We start from the raw sequence: 18,202 nt of genomic DNA on the forward strand, positions 1-18,202 counted from the left end.
CCCATGGTTCCTAGCATGGTAAGTACAAGGTAATAACAAAAATGAAGGAGGCATTTCTCAGTGATGCCTAGTCAAAATAGAAGTTCTCTTCTGTCACTAATAGTCTTGAAAATGTAGTGTAGACAATTAAAAATGTAGCACAAGCAATTATATGAACCATTTTTTCCTTTTCTGATGAGAATCACATAAAATAAAATTATCTGAAATCCTGTCTAAACAGCACAAGCTTACAGCAGTACTACAAATATGAAGTATGTATGTATGTGAAGTTGCAAATGTTATGCACCACAAATATCAATAATTTAAAAACAACATTTTAAATCAACCATGCTAGAGAAAAAAATCTATTCAGATTTTCCATTCTCTTTATAGACAATATTAATATTACAAAGTCATTTTCAATTCTCTTTACAGAAAACATTACAAATCACTGTCATACAATCAAAGGGTATGCAGCTAAGAAATGTAAGGGAAAACAGTATTATAAAGAGTATCAAGCAGTTAATTAAAAATTATTTTTCTGGGGTTTAGTATTTGTGGTATTTGTCAGCTTTACACAATTGTAACTTGTTAGGAGTTCTTTTTTCATCCTGGAGTCAATCCTCATTATTCACAGATTCCATGTGAATTTACCTACTAAAATTTATTTGTAACAGCCAAATCAATACTTGTGGTGCTTTCACAGTCATTCACGGAACATGCAATGAAAATTTTGAGTTCTCCAAGGCACATGATTTCGGCCAAGGTGGCTTTTTGCCTTCTTGTTTCAAATCTCTTACTATAAACAAATGTCCTTTCTGCAGTACTTTTAGTGCTGTTTTTCCCATTTTTGTGCTTTTTTTCCAGTGATTTCACTGTTGAAAATGGCCTCCAAACATAGTAGTGAAGTGCTGTCAAGTGTTCCTAAGGGCCAGAAAGCTGTGTTGCTTTACAGAGAAAGTATGTATGTTGGGTAAGCTTTGTTCACATATGAGTTATCAATGTTAATGAATCAACAATATACATTAAATAAGGTTTCCTGAAATAGAAACACACATAAAACAAGGTTATATATGTTAATCAGCTGATGAAAATGTTGATCTCACAGGAACCTAACTCTGTATTTCCCCTAGGAAGAGTGGTTTACTATTGCTAATTCCGTGTCTGTGATGACCTTAAAGAATGTAACTGGCCGGGCACGGTGGCTCACACCTGTAATCCCAGCACTTTGGGAGGCCAAGGCAGGCGGATCACAAGGTCAGGAGATCAAGACCATCCTGGCTAACACGGTGAAACCCCGTCTGTACTAAAAAATACAAAAAAATTAGCTGGGTGTGGTGGTGGGCACCTGTAGTCCTAGCTACTCGGGAGGCTGCGGCAGGAAAACGGCGTGAACCTGGGAGGCAGAGCTTGCAGTGAGCGGAGATCACACCACTACGCTCCAGCCTGGGCAACACAGCAAGACTCCGTCTCAAAAAAAAGAACATGAGTAATGAGACTCAATTGTAAACGTTTCATATTTTGTATTTCTTTTCATAAAGACAGCACCAGAAGTTGAATAGGTTTCAGGTGTATCCCCCAAACCTGAATCTGCCTCTGCTCAAGAGTCTACGTCTTCCCTTAATAGGCATCTTGCTACTCCACAATTCTTGCTTCGCTGGAACTCATACCAGGATTATGGAAGAAAAACTTCCATCTTGAGACTTGGTAGTTACAATCAGAACTCCCATTATTACTCTATTTCTATGTGGAAACCAGACCTGCTTTAAGATTTGGAAAATTGTTTCTAGAACTGTATTGTGACTTAGGTCAGAGTCGAACTATAGCGAAACCCACCATTTCTTGAAAAAAATAAGGCGTATTTCTAGAAAGAGAAAATTACTTTAGAAATAACTTTAAAACAAGTACATATTGGGCTGATATACCTAAATTAAAGAAATTTGAATTTAAGTTCAACATATATTCAAGAAAGTTAAAAGGATAAAACCTCTACTAGGTGTTGCTACTCTCAAGGATTAAATGAGTTAGGGAGTAGCATCTAGAATGGAATCTGTGTGTGTGTGTGTGTGTGTGTGTGTGTGTGTGTGTTTTTAAAGACGGAGTCTCGCTCTGTCACCCAGCCTGGAGTGCAGTGGCGCAATCTCTGCTCACTGCAAGCTCCGCCTCCCGGGTTCACACCATTCTCCTGCCTCAGCCTCCTGAGTAGCTGGGACTACAGGCGCCCGCCACCACACCCGGCTAATTTTTTGTATTTTTAGTAGAGACGGGGTTTCACTGTGTTAGCCAGGATGGTCTCGATCTCCTGACCTCGTGATCCGCCTGCCTCGGCCTCCCAAAGTGCTGGGATTACAGGCGTGAGCCACTGCACTGGGCCAGAATCTGTTAATTTTATTTCCAGGTCGCAGACGTTAATGACCTAAATATGTATTCCCTTATATACCCTTATCAAGGAATGATGTTGTGAAAGCCTTTTATTATTGATAATTAAGGGAATTTGAATATATAAAAATATGTAAACTGAAAAATGTCAAAACGCTAGCAGTTTAGTGAGTGTACTCTCAGGAATTAAAAAAATTCCTTCATTACCATTAGGAATCTCAAAATATTTTAAAACTCTTGCTAAGAAAACCTAAAAGCTGAAATTTGGACTTTGGTAAGGATTTTAGTTTTAAATGAAGGAGGAATTAATTTGTGGCTTACTGTAAGTTATCCTAATAATAAATTGTACTACTTAATTAAGATTAATGACTCAAAGAGACTACTGCCAACTAGAATCCATATTGGAAATGAAGAAGTAAGTGTATCTATTTGTAGATGGCGTGATACTTTATGTAGAAACTCTGAAGAAATCTACAAAAAAGCACCAGGTGAGTTTGGCAAAGTGGCAAGATGCAAGATCAATATACAAAAAATCAATTGTATTTCTATGTGCTAGCAACACTCAGACAAGTTGATTCTAAAATTTAAATGAAAATGCAAAGAACATATAATGAACAAAATTTCAAAAAAAGAAGGATAAATCACACTACCCAGTTGTAACACTTACTACAAAGCCAGTAACCAAGACAGTGTGGTACTGACAGAAAGATAGACACACATGACACACATGTATGGTCAATTGATTTTTTTTTCTTTTTTTATTTTTTTGAGACAGCGTCTCACTCTGTCACCCAGGCTGGGGTGCCGTGGCACCATCTTGGCTCACTGCAGCCTCCACTTCCTGGGTTCAAGGGATTCTCCTGCCTCAGCCTCTCAAGTAGCTGGGATTATAGGTGTGCGCCACCACGCGTGGCTAATTTTTGTATTTCTAGTAGAGATGGGGTTTTACCATGTTGGCCAGGCTGGTCTCGAACTCTTGGCCTGAAGTGATCTGCCCACCTTGGACTCCCAAAATGCTGGGATTACAGGCATGAGCCACTGCGCCCGGCAGTCAATTGATTTTTGATAAAAGTTCTAAAGCAATTAATAGGAAAGACACAATCTTTGAAAAAATTATTCTAGACCGATTGAATAGCTATATGCAAAAAAATGAACCTCAACTCTTAGTTTACGTCATTCCTCAAAATGGATCATAGACCTAAATGTAAGAGCTAAAATTATAAAATTCCTAGAAGAAACCAGAAAAAAATTCTAGGCTTCATAAAAATTTCATAAATACAAAATACAAAAGCATAAATTTAAAAATTTAATAAACTGGACTTTGTCAAAATTAAAAACTTTTGCCCTTCAAAGACACTGTTAAGAAAATTAAAAGGCAAGCTGCAACTAGAATTTCCAAACAAAAATTTCCAAAACATGTATCAGACAAAGGACTCATATCTAGAATATATATAAAGAACCTTAACTCAATAAGAAGAAAGCAAACATCCCAATTAAAAAATAGGCAGAAGATTTAAGCAGACATTTCGCCAACGACGATATGCAGATGAAAATATGCATATGAAAAGATATTCAACAATACTTACAGGAAAATGAAAAAAAAAAAACCACATACAAAAAAAACCATGACATACCCCTACACATACACTAAAATAGCTAAAATTTAAAAGATAACCATACCAAGTGTTAGTTAGGGTGTATGAGAACTAAAACTCTCAGACACTGCTGGTTGAAAATATAAAATGGTACAATCATTTTTGAAAACAGTTCAAACAGTTTCTTAAAAAGTTAAACCTACACTGTTACATGACCCAGCCATTCCACTCCTAGGTATTTACCCAAGAAAAATGGAAGTATATGCCCACAGAAAGGCTTATACATAAATATTCACAACAGTTTATTTATAACAGCCCCAAAGTGGAAACAACCAAATGTTCATCAACAGGCAAATAAATAAATTTTGGCATAACCATGTAATAGAATACCAGTCAGTAATTAAGAATAACAAATTATTAATACATACAACATAGATGAATGTCAAAATAATTATGCTGAGTAAAAGAAGCCAGACAAAATAGTATGTACTGTATATCTCCATTTATATACAATTCTACAAAACACAAACTAATCTATAATGACAGAAAGCAGATCTGTGTTAAACCTGGGGATGAAGGTGGGGAGTGGTGGAGGAAACACAAAGGGACATGAGCACACTTCAGAGTGTTGAATAAGTTCACTATCTTGATTGTAGTGATGGTTTCATGGGTGTATGTATATGACGAAACTTAACAAATTGTATACTCTAAATATGTGCAGTTTATTGTATGTCAACTATATCTCAATAAGGCTGTAAAAGAAAAAAAGAAAAAGAAACTACTGCCAAACAATAAAGAGATTACCCTTGAGTTTAAGTCATCAGTAAGCCTTCATATTTGTGTTAAACATTTGGTTGTATTTTTCTTTTGTTTTAAATGCTTTTCTATACTCAATTCAGGCTAGGTTTTTAATTTATTCATACAAAAATATTTATAGAATATTTATAATTATGGTAGGCACTGTTCCAGGCTCTGGAGTATAGCACAGAATCAAAGCTACCATAATATATCAGTTCTCTTAGTGTTACACTGATAATTCATTTACTCATTAACTCATTTATTTATATCCATTCTATGTTAATACTTTCTAATGCAGCACTTTGTTTTGGGGGAAATTCTTTAAACTAAATGAAGTATTATGTTAGAGAACACAGATATGATGTTATTCTTCCAAGTTCTTCTCTTAAAATTAAATAAAATGAGTAAATACTGTTGACAGATTTCTACTTTTGTATGAAGGTCAATAAAGAGTTTAAGTTCACATTTTCATTATTTAGGAAGGCATTAAGTAACAATTACATTAAAAATATGTTCCAAAAATATTGTGTATTTTGACCAAGAACGTTAAATGCTTAAGAGAAATAGAAGCTGTTAGCTGGAGAAATTCAACTAAGTAACGGTTTAAAAAATCAATATGATAACTATAATTTTATAAAACTGGCTCTAGTATTTACCGTCTGCTTTTTCACTTGAGATGACATGTAGCATTTTTTTTTTTTTCTTTTCTTCTTAGATCCATTGGTTTGGTCCTTTTATTTTTCTTCATCTTTATTTTGCTTTTAGTTTTTGCATTCTTCTAAGGTATTCTATCATCATTTGCTTGTATTTATTTCTTTATTGCTTTATTTATTTCAAGTCAGGCCACACTAATTTTTCTTTCCATTTACTTCTCTCATTTTTCCATTCCAGGAAGAAAAAGTATACACAGAGCTTATAATCAAATTGCTCCTGTGATGATTGATAATCATTTTTTAAATGGCACATTAAAATGTATTTGGCAGTTGGGGAAACTTGATCAACAACTGGTTATTTGATGATTTTAAACAATGATTCTTAATTTACTTAGGTGTAAAATAGAATGTGGTTATGTTTTGAAAAACTATCTTTTAGAAATTCATACTGAAATAAATACTAATGAACTTATAAAATGTCTGGGATTTGCTTCAAAATGAACCTGGAGATGGTAAGGAGCATTGGTAGTACAGATGAAACAAAACTGATCATAAAGCTGGGTGATGAGGACAAAAGGGTCCACCAGCTCTTATTTTTATATATGTTAAAGTTTTTCATAATAAAAGTTTTCTCAAAGGGAATGATGAAGGAGCCCATAGGAAAACTTAGTGTACCAGAGATATGGGAAATAGTAGAAAGATCCAAAAAAAGGATCAGAAATATAACTATCAAAACAAATAACTGTAGAGAGTTTCAAAAGTGTGTGTGTGTGTGTGTGTGTGTGTGTCTGGATTTGAAGACAATCCAGTAATACTCTCAGGAAGTTTAAGTTACTAGACTTTAAACTTCCTAAGGGCAGATACCATGTCTATTTGATTTATGACTATATCCCCAGCAATGTACCTAATGCCCAGTACATCCAAATACTTAAGGAATGAGTGCACCAATGAACTATTCAATTGGACCTAAGCTCCCACAAGCAAGAGCTCTGTAAAATCTGTAAGAATTCAAGATAAAGTTGTTATTAATAATGCTTAGAAAACTTCCTTCAATAAATTTTCTTCTTTACTTCCTATCACCAGCCTATGTCCTTAGTCAACTTCCAGTATAGCAATCCCCTCTGTTACTTCATGAAATCTACCCATGCCACTATATCCACTACCACTTCTTGTTCTGTCCTTAGTCCCAGTTGTATTAAATATTTAGCAAATATTTTAATGCAGTTAAGCTGACAACTTTTTCTAATGAGTTACAGATATTACTGCTTCTGGCTTTATTTTGGTTAGGCAGAAATACAAATGCAATCTGAATTACTTGGTAGAACACAATTCACAACTCTTAAGAATATGTGATGATTAATATGATCTCAGAGTCAGTATACAAGCAGATAAATAATGTCTATAGTTATATTCTGGCTTTAAATCTATCTTAACGAATTAGTCCTGTCAAAGAAAAATGGGATCAGGCAAATCCTGCATTGGAGTGAGGGGTTCCCTAAGCTGAAATGTATGTTTAATAGCCTCAATAATGTATCCCCAGCATTAACATTCCCCTTTTTCCAAAGGATCATATACTGTCACTGGAGAAGTTTTCTATTTCTCCAATAAAACTTATTTTTGAATGGAAAAAAAAATCCCTATCCTCATTTAAAAAGTGAAATAGTTGTTTTCCATTTTCACATCTTTTTTACTCTCTCTCTCTCAAAAAAAGAAGAATAATCTACCAATTTCCAGTAAAAGTCCTATTCAAAACATAAACCAAAGCAAGCAAAACACGGGAGCAAACCAAAAAATCTTTTTGGCCAGACACAGTGGCTCACGCCTGTGATTCCGACACTTTGGGAAGACGAGGCAGAAGGACTGCTTGAGCTCAGGAGACCAGCCTGGGCAACATAGTGAGAGAGGAGGCAGTTAGGGGCTGGTTAGACAGATAGGGAGGGTCTTGGGAGAAGGACAATGTTCACAGGAACAACTGTAGGACAGCATCTACACTGCTTCTGCAGCTAACAGGAAGAAATGTGGTTAAGAACTTTCCCTTGTGCCAGGGTGTTGCTCAGAAATGACTGTCCCAACTTAGACACAGGTGCAATAAATCAACCTAAATGTTCTTAACTTGACCGAGCTTATTATGTCATTAACATGACATTAACATTGTGGTTTTAGCACCTGTGGGTTTGGCTTAGGCACTCATGAGTGATAACCAAAATGGAGTCACTCTGGCCAACCCCAAGCGTGGGCAGATGCAACACCCCAGGAGGGAGCTTTACCTCTCCTATTTGGGCAAAATCCACAGACGACTTCCTGGCTTCTGCCACACAAAAGACCCAGAAGTAAGCCCGTTTCTAGCAACCTGCTTTCAGCGCCCTCCTCTTTGCTGAGAGCTTTCCTTTTGCTTAAGAAATCCTACTCTACTCACTCTCTGGTGTCCACACGCCTTATTCTTCTTGGTTGTGGAATAAGAACTCAGACCTAGCTGAACTAGGGACTAAGCAGACTGCATAAATAGGGAGATCCCATCTCCACAAACTAACTAAATAAATAAATATAAATAAATCTTTACTGTTACTTCTTTTTACATACTTTATTCACCTGAAATGGGCTTAATTTTGCTTAAAATATCAACTTTGGGGCTATGCAGAAAACAAAATCCATTTTTGTACACCAGAAGACAGATAATTTCAAGTTAAACTGGGAGACATCCTTCCGCAGAGGCTATTTGCCCTAACTAGCAGCACTTTACATGAGAACTGCCAACTTCCAACTGCTCCAAACAAGTTAAAAAATTAAGGCATTAAAGTATACAGATCTCACTCATCGTGCCTGTTTAACATCAGCTCATCAGAAATCACAACATAAATTTTCTAAAGATAATCTCTTCCACATAAAATCACCCAAAGTCTAGGAAAATGACTTACATTATGGTAAAGTGTGGACTCATAATGAATATATATCAGCAACGTGCAGTTTTAAAAATGGACTTCATCAGAAACTACAGAAATAGAAACAATAGCATTTTCTCAATGTTATGATTTATATAACACAAGAGTAAGACCAGGACAAAATGGCATTTAATACAACCCAATATTATATGTTCACTTTGTGGGAAAAAAACTTTTTAGATAAACATATACAGTAAAAGACTAAAGCCCTTAGGAGGTTTGCTTGATCCATTCTATTTGAGCCTAATAGCATACTTGTCTATTAGGGTTGTCTTCAATCCAATTATTATAATCTTTTAATCAGTTTAATCTTTGTAAACCATGCCATACTGCCTTCAACTCTAAAGAGAAAATGATTTTGACAACCATGGACTTTGTCCCACAAAACTCTAGTTGCCCAAAGTGCCTTTTCAATTTTCCATTATGTCCTGTGAAATTGCTCCTCTCAAGTAAAACCAATATATAGGTTAATAAAATTGAGACCAAACTTCTTGTCACAACTGAGCTATATATGACTGTAAACTAGAAATCAACTCCAATTGGAACCTTTAAAACCATGCAAACACATGCAAATTAAATTACCTGCTCCTGAATGATCACTGAGCTAAAAACAAAATCAACATGGAAATTTAAAAATTCTTTGAACTGAATGACAGTAACGACAAATCCTATCATAACCTCTGGGATATGGCAAAGGTGGTGCTAAGAGGAAAGTTCATAGCCCTAAACGCCTACATCAAAAAGACTGAAAGAGCACAAACTGACATTCTAAGGTCACACTTCAAGGAACTAGAGAAACAAGAACAAACCAAACCCAAACCCAGCAGAAGAAAGGAAATAACCAAAATCAGAGCAAAACTAAATGAAATTGGAACAAAAAAAATACAAAAGATAAATGAAACAAAAAGCAGGTTCTTTGAACAGATAAATAAAATTGATAGATCATTGGCAAGATTAGCCAAGAAAAGAAGAGAAAAAATCCAAATAACCTCAATAAGAAACGAAACAGGAGATATTACAACTGACACCACAGAAATACAAAAGATTATTCAAGGCTACTATGAGCATCTTTACGCACATAAAGTAGAAAACCTAGAGGAGATGGATAAATTCCTGGAAAAATACAACCCTCCTAGCTTAAGTCAGGAAGAATTAGATACCCTGAACAGAACAATAACAAGCAGTGAGATTGAAATGGTAATTAAAAAGTTACCAACAAAAAAAAAGTCCAGGACCAAATGGATTCACAGCTGAATTCTACCAGACATTCAAAGGAAGAATTTGTACCAACCCTTTTGATACTAGTCCACAAGATAGAGAAAGAGGGAACCCTCCCCTAATTCATTCTATGAAGCCAGCATCACCCTAATACCCAAATCAGGAAAGGACATAACCGAAAAAGAAAACTACAGACCGATACCTCTGATGAAAATAGACACTAAAATCCTCAACAAAATACTAGCTAACCAAATCCAACAACATATCAAAAAGATAATCCACCATGTTCAAGTGGGTTTCATACCAGCGATGCAGGGATGGTTTAACATATGCAAGTCAATAAATGTCATACACCACATAAAAAGAATTGAAAACAAAAACCACATGACCGTTTCAATAGATGCAGAAAAAGCATCCAACAAAATCCAGCATCGCTTTATGATTAAAATTCTCAGCAAAACTGGCATACAAGGGACATACCTCAATGTAATAAAAGCTATGACAAACCCACAGCCAACATAATACTAAATGGGGAAAAGTTGAAAGTATTCCCTCTGAGAATTAGAATAAGACAAGGATGCCCACTCTCACCACTCCTCTTTGGCACAGTACTGGAAGTCCTAGCCAGCGCAATCAGACAAGAGAAAGAAATAAAAGGCATCCAAATCGGTAAAGAGGAAGTCAAACTGTCACTGCTGACAATATGACCGTTTACCTCGAAAACCCTAAAGACTCCTCCAAAAAGCTGCTAGAACTGACAAAGAATTCAGTAAAGTTTACGGAAACAACATTAACGTACACAAATCAGTAGCTCTTCTCTATACACCAACAGCGACCAAGCAGAGACTCAATTCAAGAACTCAACCCCTTTTACAATAGCTGCAAAAAATAAAAATAAAATAAAATACTTAGGAATATACCTAACCAAGGAGGCAAAAGACATCTACAAGGACAACTACAAAATAGTGCTGAAAGAAATCATAGATGACACAAACAAATGGAAATGCATCCCATGTTCATGGATGGGTGGAATCCATATTGTGAAAATGACCATACTGCCAAATGCAATCTACAAATTTAATGCAATCCCCATCAAAATACTGCCATCATTCTTCACAGAATTAGAAAAAACAATTCTAAAATTCATATGGAACCAAAACGAGCCCGCATAGCCAAAGCAAGGCTAAGCAAAAAGAATAAATCTGGAGGCATCACACTACCTGATTTCAAACTATACTATAAGGTCATAGTCACCAAAACGGCATGGTACTGGTATAAAAATAGGCACATAGACCAATGCAACAGAATAGAGAACTCAGAAATTTATTTACAGCCAAAAACTTACAGCCAACTGATCTTCAACAAAGCAAACAAGTGGGGAAAAGACATCCTTTTCAACAAATGGTGCCGGGATAATTGGCTAGCCACATGTAGGAGAATGAAACTGGATCCTCATCTCTCACCTTATACAAAAATCAACTCAAGATGGAATAAGGACTTAAAGCTAAGACCTGAACCTATATAAATTCTAGAAGATAACATTGGAAGAACCCTTCTAGACACTGGCATAGCCAAGGATTTCATAATCAAGAACCCAAAAGCAAATGCAATCAAAACAAAGATAAATAGCTCGGACGTAATTAAACTAAAGAGCTTTTGCACAGCAAAAGGAACAGTCAGCAAAGTAAACACACAACCCGCAGAGCAGGAGAAAATCTTTGCAAAGTTTGCATCTGACAAAGGACTAATACACAGAATCTACAAAGAACTCAAACCAGTAAGAAAAAAAAAAATCCCACCAAAAAGTGGGCTAAGGATATGAATAGACAGTTCTCAAAAGAAGATATACAAATGGCCAACAAACATGAAAAAATGCTCAACATCGCTAATAATCAGGGAAAGGCAAATCAAAATCACAGTGCAACACCACCTTACTCCTGCAAGAATGGCTATTATCAAAAAATCAAAAAACAGTAGATGTTGGCCTGGATGCGGTGAACAGGGAACACTTCTACACTGCTGGTGGGAATGTAACTAGTACAGCCACTAGGGAAAACAATGTGGAGATTCCTTAAAGAACTAAAAGTAGAGCTACCATTTGATCCAGCAATCCCATTACTGGGTATCTACCCAGTAAAAGGAGTCATTACATGAAAAAGATACTTGCACACGCATGTTTATAGCAGCACAGTTAGCAATTGCAAAATTGTGGAACCAACCCAAATGCCCGTCAATCAACAAGTGAATAAAGAAATTGTGGTATATGTATATGTATGTGTATATGTATATGTATATGCAGAGTGGAATACTATTCGGCCATAAAAAGGAATGAATTAACGGCATTTGCAGTGACTTGGATGAGATTGGAGACTATTATTCTAAGTGAAGTAACTTAGGAATAGAAAACCAAACACCATATGTTCCCACTGATATGTGGGAGCTAAGCTAATGAGGGCACAAAGGCATAAGAATAATACAGTGGACTTTGGGGACTTGGAGGGACGGGTGGCAGGGGAGTGAGAAATGAAAGACTATAAATAGGGTGCAGTGTATACTGCTCAGGTGATGGGTGCAAGAAATCTCACAAAGCATCACTAAAGAACATGTAATCAAATACCACCTGTACCCCAATAACCTATGAAAAAAAAGAAAAATATTTTTCCAAAGCACTTTTTTTCTACTGAGATTGTCCCCATCTCCTTGAATATTAAAAAAGATCACCTTTTCCTCCCAATGGGGGGAAAAAGGAAAAGCATGAAAGTAATAACTTGTTAAATAGCAATATCTGAAACTGAAGGTAAGGTCTAAGTAAAGTGCTAGGTTTTGCTATAGTTTAAAAGGTTTAAAAAGCCAATGTAGCTTTAAATTATTAGCATGATTTGCAAATGAAATTCTCTAATACAGAACCACAAAAATCAGCATAGATGATCAAATTAGCACTACAGGTGAAAGCACTTGGCCACCTACAAACCAAGAGGAAAAAAAAAGAAACTAAAACAGGTGGCAGGTACTTGTTACAGTTTAGGTAGCTGAACTATCACTAGATCATAGTTTAGAACTATCACCAGATATAGTTGGTGAAAATTTAATGAATATGAGGAAATGGAGGAAGCTCAGAAACCAGTTATTTCCATTTTAAATAAGGATGATGGTTTTGCACCACCAGCTGTTTATAGTTCACTGAGTGAGGTTCTAGTTGATAGGAGATAATTACCTCTTCCCTACAGGAGGTGAAGTGTTTCTCATTCTGCAGACACCTCTGATGAATGGCCATGTGGGTATGAGACCAAGATAGCATGCCAAGATCAGTTTGGTTTTTAATGATCTCTTTAAACACTTGATTTTCTATTTTTTCCTATTTAAGTGTAGAAAAATGTGCACCTTAAAATATACAGAACCATATCACTGGCTGTCATTTTGCTTTTATACAATACTTTAATTTTACAGGGAAAGTAGAGCGTACACAGTATGCCATCCACAGCATTAGAAAAGGATGAGGGTGGAGGATGTTCCATGGTCATTTCAACTTCAAAGATTTTGAGATTTGAAGATTCTACTGATTCATTGTTTTCCCCTGAAAACTATTCTGTCTCTCAGCACCTTATCAGGTAATGATGTTCCCATTATCCCAACCATTTCAGTTCTTTCATCTACTTGGAAAGGCCTATCAATTTTATCTTCCCAATCTCTCTCAAATTTGTCTCTTCACTTCCAATGCAAACTGCCACATACCTTAATACTTCTTACCTGCACTATGGTCCTCTTATCTTAAACGGTCTCCCTGCTTCTAGTCTCTTCAAGCAATCAAGTTCAACTAAAATACTACTTTCAGATTAATATCACTTAAGTACCACTCTCATCATACCACTTTTGTATGTAAAAGCTTTCAAAAGCAGGTTGTGACTCCAAAATAGAAAAATGCTTATGGCACATTAAGCAGAAAAACAAAATCAAAAATAAATTATTTTCTTACAAATACGTAAGATGGTGTGTACATATTAATAAGAACTAGAAAAGAACACAAAAAACTAAGAGAAGTTAATTTTCAAGGGGCTGAGACTTGATGTTTACCAATACTTTCTATTTGTTATAATAACATTTATAAAACAAATAAGTAAAATCTTTCAGTGACCACTTACTGCTTATGTACCATAAAACTTAACCTCTGTAATCTGTTTCCAAGCCTACCTTTCCAACTTATTTTCCATCCCTCCTTTCACACAACCTAAAATTCCAGACAAACTGAACTGCCACACTTATCATATGGGTTCCTGTACTGTTCTTTCCCAGTTACGAGCCACTGCTTACCTGATAACCTCCAGCTGGTACATTCTTTTCCTTCATTTCTGTGTGTCCAAATCCTATTTAACTATCTTTTATAGTTTAGTTCAAACAATACATTCTCTACAAGACTATCCCTGATGTCTCCTTACTCAAAACTCCAATAAGCATTTCATCTATTTCTCTCCTATAAAATGTTAAGATGCTATATTTGTATTGTATTGTGTGTGTGTGTACGTGTGTAAGAAGTAGCTCCCTTTAGGACAGGGTCTTTGTTTTAGCCATCTTTGTATTCCACTCAAGGCATAACATAGTGTCTTTCTGAATAAATATGTAAAATGTGTGAGTACTGATTTTCAAGGGCCAGGAAGACTAAAAACAACTAAAATTATTACTCTTAGTTATATTATGATCCTTCTTTTTTTCACTCAAATTTATTCTTAACCCAACCTTCTTACCTGAAGATATGTTATTCTCCGCTGAACCAGTTCTGTCAGATCTTTGGCCTCTTTTTCCCGCCAATCACCTGCTCCATCTGTCTGACTGAGGTAGTATAGATCCGTCATTATAGACCTATTAAAACAAACAACAATGGAGGTCTAACTTATTTGTACTGCTTCACTGGATTACACAAAGTCTTAAGAAGAATGCCAGATTCCTCATAAAGATTGATGCTCACGTTGACGCTGGTACTCATCTTTTATTTTCTATCAAGGTTGTGCAATTCAAAAATTAGTTTCTTAAAATCCAATATTCATTCCTATAGTAAATTTTCACTGTTGAGAAAATATACTGTTTTTGTTCAAGCTAGTCAGCTGCACTTGTTTCTCAACATAGACAAAGCACTACGAAGATCTGGAGGAAAGTGAATACGCAAAGCAAACAAATGAGTGAATTAACATAGAGAAAGAAGTTGACATTAGTATTTGTTAGTACTTCTTGGTTCTCTCTACTATCATTTCATGCCCCCTTTTAATTTTTCTCTTCATATTTAAACACTGAGTGACTGGAAAAAGATCAGAGGAAAATTTTTGCACAACTCTTAACAGTATAAACCAAGGGTCAGCAAATTTTTTCATTAACGGGCCAGACAGTAAATATTTTAGTCTCTACAGATCTCTAAGATCCTTCGCTTTTGTAGCAGAAAGCTGCCATAGATAATATGCAAATGAATAGGTGTGGCTGTGTTTGAATAAAACTTTATTTATAAAAACAAGCAATGAGCCAGATTTGGTCTCTGGGCCATAATTTGCTGAGTCCTGGTCTAAACTAATAAAATGATTGTTTAGCATCAGTAATTCCCACTCTGTGTAGCATCAGTAATTTCAATTACAACATGCTGGATTACCTGCAGAGTAAAGTAAAATCTCCAGTAAACTAAAAAGAGAAACTTTACGGCTGCTACAAATGGTTTTATTTACATTGCGTTAAATAAAAATTATGACTTGCATTTGGCAAGAAAGAAAAGTAAAAAGCAAGAGTCTCTGTTTGTCTAACATCCCCTACAAATCTGTTGGCAAATTTATAGCTAATTTCTAATTTTTCACATATCACCACCAGCACTTTTACCAACTGAGACACCATCTTCTCTCACCTGGATTACAACAACCTCCTAACAAGGTCTCCCTGCTTCCACCATTGCCTACGTCTAAAGTCTATTCTCAATATATCAGCCAGATCCTGTTACAACATCAGGCAAATAATGTTACTACTTTGTTCTTAACACGAATTGGCTCCTCAGCTCACTCAGAGTCAAAGCCAAAATTACTACTCTGACCTAAAAGACCCCACCCAATATGGCTCACTTTGATCTCACCTTTGTCTTTGATCTCATCTCCCACTACCATCCTCCTTGATTTCTCTATTTCAGTCACACTGGTTTTGTTGCTAACCCCTGACAGTGCCAGGTATATTCCTACTCCATAGCTTTTCTATTTGATCCTCCCTGCCCTGGAATGCTCTTTTCTCAGATATCTATTCACATGGCTCACCTAAATGACCTTGAAATCTTTGCTCAAATGTCACCATCTTCATAAGGTTTTCCCAGATTATCCCACTTAAAAATCCAACACTCCCTCCCATCACCCTCATCCCTTGGTTTTCCCTCTCCTCCTGTTTGAGTAGGTAGCTAGGCAGACATGAGAGGGCAGGAGAAGGCACCCCCTTAACCCCCAAGCAATGTCAGGCGACCATCAGGTGATGGATGGTCAGGCAGTTGTTAAACTCTCTCTCTAAAATAATTTAACTGGTCGCAGCTGGTGCCAGGGAAAGGCAGTCTCCTAAATAGATAGAAAACAACTGAAGCTGGTCATCAGCAGCTTCCTGATAAGTTTTCAAGAGTTGTGTGAGCTGGCTCAAGCATGTGTACTAAGAAGCAAAATGGCAGACTTTAACTGTTATATGACCTCCCTCTAGGAACACTCAACTGGTAAGGAAAAAAAGCCTCAAATGAGTATGTGCACAACTTCGGTAAACACACTGCATATGTGACCCCTCCCAAGTGCTGGCAGGCCATTGCTCATGCAGACAGCCTACCCCAAGGAAAAATCAGGTAAGAAGAAATGCAAACCCCAGAACCATAGCAATATATACAGGCCCAAGTCAACGGTCAGACAGCACACTTGACTCTCTCAAGTCGCCCGCTTGGCCCTCTTACAAGTGTACTTTACTTCCTTTCATTCCTGCTCTAAAACATTTTAATAAACTCTTATTCCTGTTCTAAAACTTGCCTCAATCTCTCATGCTACCTTATGTTCCCCTGGCCAAATTCTTCCCTCCCAGAAGGCAAGAATCGAGCTGCTGCAGGCCCGTATGGATTCACTGCTGCTAACACTCCTTCCCTGCTTATTTACTTTTTTTGTTTTCTAAGCAGTTACCATTTTCCAATATACAGTATTACTTACTTCTTATCTTTCTGCCCTACTAGAATTTAAGCTCCAAAAGAATGAACTTTTTTTTTATTGCTTCTTTTATTTTTTTGTTTTTTGTTGTTTAAAATCAGCATGTGGAACAGTGCATGTCACAGACAAAATATTCAATAAATATCTTTAGATGAATGAAAAAGTAGCAAAAGAAAAACCTTCAAGAGTTTATATAAGAGATAACAGTGATAATTTTTATCTTTTACAAATCCAGTTTGATGGTAGACAGGTTTGGGGAATAATCCTTACCCAGGTGTAGCTCCAGCTTCATCCCTTCTCAACACTGTATTAACTCCTCTGTTCAAGGCATGCTTAAGAGTATGGATTATTTGCTTATGAAAATCATAAAGTTAGAAATGTATTTATATTGTCAGAAAAATTACATGTCTAGAAATCACTTACAATGATTGTATTAACTAAAAACATAAAGCATTAGCTGGAGATTCCAAGAGTACTTAGAGAAAACTGATGTATTACAATAAATAAAAAAGAACAACAATAAATAGGTACACCTATTCCAAGTGCTTTACATTATTCCATTTAATTCTCACAATAATCTTACAAACTAGGTAAGAAATGGCAGGCATTGAGAGGTTAAATAATTTGCTCAAAGTCACAAAACTCAGAAATGTCAGAGTAGGAAATCAAACCCAAGCAATGAATTTTAAAGTCCAGGCTTCTAACTACTACACTAACAAATATCAAAGTAGGAGGTCCAGAGCACAATAATGTGTACTCTGCTCAATGTAAATATCCAAAAATCAGAAAGTCTGAATCAGAGGAGAGTTTTGGGAGCCAGACATACCAATTTCTCAATTTTGGTTCTACCTCCTACTAATTTTGTGTCCTAGGAAAATTATTTTGACCTCTCTGAGACAAAGTATGAAAATACCTTCTCTATAGCTCTTTAAAAAATACACACAAAATAGTAATACATGTGGTAGCCGCTATATTTTTTTTTAATGCTGGAGGTCCTAAGAGAGTTATTTCTGAGCTTTTAACATTGTGTCTGAAGAGCACCTACTAATAATTCTACTACCAAGAGGAAGGAGCCATTAGATGTGGGTAACAGTAACATGTGGTATTGATAATCAATTATAAAAATGATCCAATATTGAGTTCCATATAACACCCTGAAGAAGGGGATTGATCAATGAGAAGGAATCACTTAAGAGATGGTGAAATATGCCCTCAACAACTGTGATTTGCCTAAGAGTATGTGACACAGTCTTAGTACTCTTTTATTCCTGATTCTTAACTAGATGCTAAACTATTTAGTAAAAATGCAATGGCAGCCCACAGGAAAGTCTTATTTACTATCACAGAAGCCATTAGAAGTACACATGATTAACAGAGAATACGTGATAATAGCCCCTTTTGAATAAAGTGAAACTATCGATTCAATTAAAAATTAAAAATCTTAGCCACCATTTAGACTA

The 18,202-nt window shown here is 36.0% G+C and overlaps 1 protein-coding gene across 10 annotated transcripts in view; it reads right to left on the reverse strand.

Moving 5' to 3' along the window:
• Positions 1-18,202, reverse strand: part of FUT8 (fucosyltransferase 8) — a 369,304-nt gene that overhangs the window by 141,469 nt on the left and 209,633 nt on the right. For all 10 annotated transcript variants that reach the window (XM_058429519.1, XM_058429518.1, XM_032180454.2 and 7 more), the window contains one exon: positions 14,301-14,415. In XM_058429519.1, coding sequence (XP_058285502.1) covers positions 14,301-14,415 — 115 coding nt within the window. The remainder of the gene's footprint in view (positions 1-14,300; positions 14,416-18,202) is intronic.

The sequence above is a fragment of the Hylobates moloch genome, unplaced genomic scaffold, assembly GCF_009828535.3.
Source record: "Hylobates moloch isolate HMO894 unplaced genomic scaffold, HMol_V3 SCAFFOLD_16, whole genome shotgun sequence".
NCBI lineage: Eukaryota > Metazoa > Chordata > Mammalia > Primates > Hylobatidae > Hylobates > Hylobates moloch.